The sequence below is a fragment of the Oryzias melastigma genome, linkage group LG2 (assembly GCF_002922805.2).
Source record: "Oryzias melastigma strain HK-1 linkage group LG2, ASM292280v2, whole genome shotgun sequence".
NCBI classification, from domain to species: domain Eukaryota; kingdom Metazoa; phylum Chordata; class Actinopteri; order Beloniformes; family Adrianichthyidae; genus Oryzias; species Oryzias melastigma.
This window is the reverse complement of record NC_050513.1, coordinates 10,527,324-10,535,048: the sequence shown is the minus strand read 5'-3', so window position 1 is coordinate 10,535,048 and position 7,725 is coordinate 10,527,324. Positions and strand designations below refer to the sequence as shown.

At 41.6% G+C, this 7,725-nt stretch overlaps 1 protein-coding gene across 6 annotated transcripts in view; it reads right to left on the bottom strand.

Moving 5' to 3' along the window:
• The window catches only part of kcnh7 (potassium channel, voltage gated eag related subfamily H, member 7), a 102,804-nt gene that overhangs the window by 31,616 nt on the left and 63,463 nt on the right, over positions 1–7,725 (bottom strand). For all 6 annotated transcript variants that reach the window (XR_004949276.1, XM_036215745.1, XM_024294344.2 and 3 more), the window contains one exon: positions 2,991–3,416. Coding sequence is in view for 5 of the 6 variants with exons in the window: in XM_036215745.1 (XP_036071638.1) it covers positions 2,991–3,416 (426 nt within the window). In the remaining variant the exon portion in view is untranslated. The remainder of the gene's footprint in view (positions 1–2,990; positions 3,417–7,725) is intronic.

Genomic DNA, 7,725 nt, shown 5'->3' with positions numbered 1-7,725 from the left:
AAAAACTGCAGAATCCATCAAAACCCAACAAAAGAACACTTTTTGAAGAGATTTTTGCTGGTACTGCTTGGTGATTCTTGGTAAACACTCAAAACGGCTCATTAGGAGGCGGCTGCGGTGCTCAGGTAGAGCGTTCTGATTGGAGGATTCTGAACGGATTGCTTATCTGTCAAAGTGCTCTTGGGCACTGAAGACACTGAACTCCACAGTGGTGGGTCGACACGTTAGCATCATGTCAGCAGCTGAGCTGCTATCCGAGTGTGAATGTGTAAGTGAATCGGAGAACGATTTTAAAGCGACTTAGGCCTTAAAATCGAGGTTGAAACTCACAATATAATAACGCAGCGTTTACCATCTACTATAACTGCAGGAGTCTTCGTGGAGGTGAAGCGTTCCCTCGTTTATCGCAGGAGTTACAACCCACGAAAGCAGAAATATAGAGGTTTTTCTCAGAGATTTTTGCACGTATCTCTTGTTTAAGCTCTAAAAGATTGATTGACAAGCCAACTAGGAGACAATGCATTGTTAAACAAAAAAATAATGCAAAATCGTACTAAAACAATCAGGTAAACCGCGGTACAGCGGCAAACTGTGTGCTGGTGTAGCCTATGACGGCTTCGTATGTTAAAGGCACCAGAACCTACTGTTATAACACTGCGTCCTCATGTATTTTTATACTTTACAGTTAGCTTTAATCAACAAGACACAAACACGAACGCAGTAATTGTGTTATTAATGACAAAAACCCAACTGTACAGCTTCACAGCGATGATGATTACTTCTTTGTAATTCAACAGTAAGGTTCAGATGTGCTCTGGTGAGGGAAAAGCAAAGCCGTTGTTTCAGAGTCATCACTGTTGAAGAGGGACACAATAACACAACTCTCAGCTTTACAGTGCGTTATATTGCCTGGTGAAATACACAGAGTAATTTTGCCGTCTTCCCTGCTGGGATGTGCGTACTGTAATTACGCTCTCCAAGCTGCACTCTGAGTATTAGATCACTTGCTCAGCAATCTACCGCAGACGTTCAGCAACAAGACAATATCTTCCAGAGCAGAGGTGTTGGGAGGGCTGAGACTAACCGATTTGCTCGCGGGCGCCCGGTCTGATGAAAAAAGAATAAGGGGGGAGGAAGCGGATGTGACAGCTGAGCGTCACATTGGCTCAACGGTGTGAGTGCACATCCAGGGGGGGTTTGTGGCCTTACGTCACCAATCAGAGGATAAGGAAGACAAAGACGGATACCCACCTGTGTTATGTAACAGTAGAAACGTCCCACTTTGATTGAAGACTTTCATCTAGGTCAACCCGGAGATTAATGATCAAATATGGCTCATTAGACACACGTTTTCTTGTTAGTCGACAACAAAAATGCAGGCTACTTTGTTGTTAAAAAAGACGGTTCAGAAAAGCCCTCGTCATTAACGTTGTCAAATTAATTTACATTCACGAGATAGAGCCATCTACTGGTGAAGGTGTATAATGCAACCAACTTAAATCAATCTTTTAAAGCTCAGATCCAATCATTTTTTGATCCAGATTCCAGGTCAGACAAGGATAACTGGATCTATTTGTCTACAACTGGATGTGTCAGATTGGAGAGGAACAGTGAGCTTGAGTGTGCTACAAGCTTTTTCAAGCCACATTTTTTCGTCGGCTCCTGATTCACAACTATTTGAATATAAGAAATACTCAGAAAAGCGATTTAATGCTTAATTATCTTTATGTATGTCATCAGAAGAATGCAACAAGAACATGTTAAAAATTTTTCATTGAAAGGGGTCTTAAAGAAAAACTATTTTTTTACTTATATCAGATAAATCAGGTAATTTTTGTCTTGATTTGAAAAGCTTAACTTGCAAACTCACACATAAAAAAAGCATTAGATTTTTTCTGGCAATCAATAGCTGTTTGGACTCTCAGTTTTTTTTTTTTCCAATCCCTATAGGGTTGGGGGCCCAAGGTTATTCCCTACCTTTGGCTAATGGTTAGTCCGCCTCTAGATTTTAGAGCATAACTCTTGCAATAAACGAGGGAACCTTGTAATGAGGATTTTTGGAAAAGCCCCAACAAGATCAGGGAAGTAAAAATCTTTGTGGATACCCTCAGCTTATTTTACAGGATCTATGAGCTACAGATGGGGAAATCTCTATTTCCACCTTTTTGGCTAATTTGACTCTACTGACTGTGGATGAGCCAAGATGGTGACCAAATTAGCACCAAAATTCGCAAAAGAATGGTGTGTTTTTTCACCCATGTAACACATTTTATTTATCAAGGTGACCATAGTCACTTGTTTGACCAAAAGTTACCAATTGAAAAACCAAAGAGAGTCTGCTATAAATCGTTAATGGTGTTTACTTGTATAGAAATGTTCTACCTTTCTTGAAGGCTCAAAGCGCTTTACACTTCACACACTGGTGGTGGCTCCGCTGCCTGGTGCCAACCTTCCACCAGAGGCAAGTTGGGGTTCAGTGTCTTACCCAAAGACACTTTGACACATGGGTATAAACATGGTTATGGCTATAAAACCTACCGCTCAACTTCCTTGAACTCACTGTCCACTGTGTCTAACTTTAGCCACACGATTTGGAGAATAAATAGCCCACCCTAGTACCTTCCTCCTCAGCCTGATTGTGAATTCGTTGTGTAGACTAAAAAGGACAGGACAACCCATCTAAACTCTACTTCCCAGGTGATTTCACAGCAGTTCACACCTCCAATCATGTCGCCAAAGCCTTTCTGGTTGGCTGCATGTCAGTGATGCAAACAACTTATGGCGGGTCAGGGTTGTGGAAGCCCAAATCCCAACATCTGATAGGCGTGAAACGCACCACTAGCTGTTCAAACTGATCACTGTGGTTGAGTGTCATGATGAAAACTTGAATAGAAATGTCACTTTCATTAAAATATTTCAACACTTTAACAAAATGTGTATATCTGTCACATATAAAGCAAAGGAAAAGGAGACGCCCATGATCCACTCACCTCATCGGATCCTGAGCCAAAGATCAGCAGGTCAAAGGGGATGGCTGCCACCATGTCTATGAGGAACCAGCCTTTGAAGTAGTGGATGGCTATCTTGGCCGGGTGGCTGACCACCTCCTCGTTGGAGTTGACGTAGGTGGTCCGGAAGTTTATCAGGATGTCCACAATGAACATGATATCCACCATCAAGTCCACCACGTTGAGCGGCGAGCAGGAGTAGCCGCACTCCCGCCTCCGCCGCTCCTCGATGTCGTTGAGGAGGAAGGCCGCGGAGTAGGGGGTGAAAATGGCGGTGTAGATGACCAGGAGCAGGATGAGCCAGTCCCATACCGCTTTGAAGGGGCTGTAATGGAGGATGGTCCATTTGTCTATCCGTGGAGTCTGGAGTTTGTATTCCGGCAGCACGTCGGCGCCGAGAGAAAGAACCTGGGAAGAGAACGGAGACGACTTAAGACAATATATCAGACTTTAGCTGGGAGGTGTTTGCTGGAAATTCAGCGCAGACTCACTTCAAAGGACCACTTCAAAGATGTCTTAGTGAAAGGATATTTAAGAACAAAGGGACTTTGAACTCGAGGTGTCAAATGTCTTCAGAGCAGGCGAGCTGCACAAAGAAGCAGTATCCTAAAATCTCCACCTTTTCAAAGAAGCATTTCCTTTCAGATAAGCTTAGATTAATTGTTTAGTATGCAAATGAAAAACTTAAAAACAGACTTTTTGAATTCCCATAACAGCAACAAATTTGCAATTAATTGCAAGTTAGCTGTTCATCCTTTGATTTTGAATACATTTGAATGGATTGACCACTTTAAAGGGGCCCTACCTTGAAAACTTTACTGCTCCTGCACTATAAAGAACCCCAAAGCGGCATTTCGATCCGTTCATGCATTTAAGAGTAATCCTCTAAAAACCTGTCTGCAGCAGCCCCTCCCATAACCACGAAAACAAGCGGTTGGAAACGTGCTGACGTAAGATCGATGCCAACTGCTCCTTCAGGAAGAGTCTGTGCTTCAAGCTCCGCCCCCCAGCTTACACAACACTCAATTTATCCCCTTACCAGTAATAATCAGCAAAACAACTTTCATTTTAGACGCAGAATAACGTATATCTTCCAGTTTTGTCCCGTCTTCAATACATTCCAGTCCAAATAGGTGTTTGTTACTTTAGAGGCGGAGCTTCTTTAAGATAAGGGGTGCGTTTCAAGACAAGCTGTTGTGAGCACCAATGTGTCTGGCATCAATTTGAATTATTACATTTTTCTTCTGTTGTTTACAACAATTTTGCATGTTTACTGTTGTTAGCATTGAATTTGACAGATAATTCAAATTCAATTGGGGTCGATGCTTGTCAAAAACATAGTATTACTGATTTTAGCAATGTTGGACAAAATAAAACCAGTTATGATTGTGCTCAAGCTAAAAAATAAATAGGGATATATTTTCCTATATAATTAGAGTTATTAGAGATGATTTCTTTTTTTTTTTACCAATTATCGCAGTATTGCGATATAATCGATATCGTGAGCCATGTATCGCATCGTATCATGAGGTACCCAGTGATTCCCAGCCAGTGATAGTGTTATGTAAACCCAATTATGAGCATAAATATCCTACAAAAGCTAAAAGTTACATCAGCTACAGCTACAGCAAACAAATCTGTGGTGCCCTCTAGTGTTTGACACTAAGATCACATAAAGTAAAGTGGAGAAAACCTAAATTAATAAAGTAAATTGATTAACAAAACTAACTACAAAAGAGTAAGTAAGAAATCAGAATAAGTAAAAATGATTTCAGGCTCATTTTTCTTCTTATGAATCTATTAATAGGATTACATATAAATCCTTTAAAGAACATGTTTCCGGAACAATTAGAATCTACAGAAACAACCCATGAAATCAATAAAAAATTAAGAATAAGAACATAATGAGTAAAACTTGCTGAAAAGCTTCACCTTAAAAGACCCTCAGGTCCTTAACTGGTTGAACAGATGTATTAATCATTGTCATTGATTTAACATCAGTATCATTTCAGCAGCATCAAGAATTCTAGACCACTGTCTGACTTTATGGTCATTATTCTGCAGGTGCAGAGAGACGATAAAACGATCCGTTCAGAGTTCAAACAATGTATTTTCAGATTTGTGCTCCTAAAGAGCTTCTTATGGAAATCCCAAGAAGGAAAGCAAACAGTCGTGCTGGGTAAAGCAGAGGCTGAAAGCACCAGGAGACGGTTTCTATGTACGAGGGGAGGACTCCTTTGGCATTCATCATGTTTGCCTGTCCCTTATCTCTCAGCTCTGGTCACCTTCATAATCCCTACGAGGTGTGAGGACGAGGGAACAAAGGGAAGACATCTAAGGCCTGAGAAAGGGAGCGGGGCATTTTAATGGAAACATGTTTGTCCTTTTAGGAAAAACAAACTTAACGACAAATAACCACAAATGTTTTTGTGGTTAAAATACTGCAGAGACCAAACATTTTCTTTCCCCCTTTGCTGATCTGCACAATCATAGTTTATCTGAACCCGAAACAGGTTTCCCTCTTATTGGTGATGAGCAGGGTCAACACTATTACCCCCTAGAGTCAAGCAGCAGCAGCCTTTAAAAACCCCACCAGGAACCCAAAGATGGACCAAGCATTGGTTTTCTATTATTTATTAACTCTAAGACACCTAATTTCACTATAATTTGATGACTTTTAAATAAACTTGCACAGATTTGGATTTTATAAAAGTAAATTGAAGCCTAGGAAAGCAAAAGATTTGGACAAACCAGTTTTCATCCCCATCTTATGAAGACGTTTAAGAATATGTGTTCTTGAACGCTTGTTTAGCCCATAGTGTTCACACTGGACAAGCAGGGAGGGGCTTTTCTTGGTTTGAAACCAGCTCAGTGGCCTTGTGGTAGTGTCCGCCCTGAGATTGGAAGGTCATAGGTTCAAATCCCCTGTCGAGTCATACCAAAGACTCTAAAAACGGGACCCAGTGCCTCCCTGCTTGACACTCTGCACTAAGGGGTTGGACTGGGGGGTTAAACCACCAAATGGTCCCCGAGTGCGGCTGTGTCTGCAGCTCACCGCTCCCCCAGTGGATGGGTCAAATGCGGAGAACAAATTTCACACACTTAGGTGCATGACAAATAGTGTGACTTTAACTTAAAATATCAAATTTCGTGGATCTCGTTCCAGATTTTTTCTTTCTCAGCTCTTTTCTGACATATTAGAGACTTGAGCCTAATCCGAACTCTTCCCCTATCCATATATTTATCCCTCCAAACGGAGAGTTCTGGAAAGATAGTGTCTTCAAATTCAGACGTCACTCCCACATGATGGCGTCTTCAATAGTCATTGGTCAGCTACGTTAGCGCAGAGCTGCTAGTGCTTGGAAATACATAACATCAGTTCTAAACTAATAAAAAGGTCACGCTAAAACAAGAATTCATAATTTAAATCTAAATATAAACTTCTGTGCTTCTGAGCACACCCACATCCAGAAATGCGTTTTTCCTTTGCGGCGTAGAACAATACGATTCACCTTTGCAGCAGTTGATTCTCAAAAACCCCTTCGAATGCCCCTACAACTGGAGGTGTAGGGGAAGACTTTGGTCCCGGCCTTGATGTCGTATGATTTTATTCGGGCAAAACTGCAATTTTTAATTTCTCCTCCTGTCAAACGGATAGTTTTTTTGTGAACTAGAGGGGATGTCATCAGTTTGTCACAACCAAATCTCAGTCCTTGATTGGTCAGAGTTCAGCATGGTTTAACTTGTGTGCTCGATGGCTGCAAGTTTTTGTACCTAGAGCCCAAAAATGGTCTTAAAAACTAGTCATAAACATAAGAGCTTTGAATGTGAAGGCCTGAAATGCGTTTACAAAAAGTTTTTTATTGAAAGTGGTCACTTGTGCATGACAGAGGGCGGTGTGAACGTAGCTTGAACCCCATTCAAGAGACTTGATGAAAACCCAGATGGATAATTATTTCAAAGGGAACAACAGATCCATCAGCTGCTCTTAGATACAATTAAAGCATCAAGATCATGACAAAGTTAAAAAAAAAAAGTGACCACAAAAACCAAATTCATATATCTTCCACTCATCTGGAAGCAAAGTCTAAGCAAAGTTGCCCAGATTTCCTTGTCCCCGGTCGGTTCCTCCAGTTCCTCTGGGGGGTCAGCCAAGACACAATATCTCCAGTATGTCCTGGGTCTTCCCCGGGACCTCTGCCAGTAGGACAAGGCCAGAACACCTCCCCAGGGAGGCGTCCAGGAGGCATCTGGACCAGATGCCCGAGCCACCTCAACTGGCTCCTCTCACTAAAAGAAATCTCTGAAAACCAAATAGAAAACCTCGAAATCTCCACCAGTTTTATCTCTAAAAATCCTGGCTTTTCAAAGGTTTCTTATGAAGTGTTAATAAGGACAGAGTCAAGGTCGGACAGAGGCGAACGATCCCCGGTCGGTGTGCGTATCTTCAACCCGGGGAGGGAAAAAATTAAAGATGGAAACTAATTTATATTTCAGAACTCTGCATCTCATGTGCAGATACTTTATCCCTCACCCTGCTTGGAAGCCTGGGAGGAGTCGGTTGGTTGGCAGACTGACCGTCCTAGATCAGCTTGTTGTTGCCAATCTGTTTGTAAATAAAAGATTGCATTTTAATTATTCATCTTATCCACTGTATCTGCGTGTAAATCAGCTCTCATTGGATAATTGAAAGCTTGTGTGGGTTTCCTTCATCTGC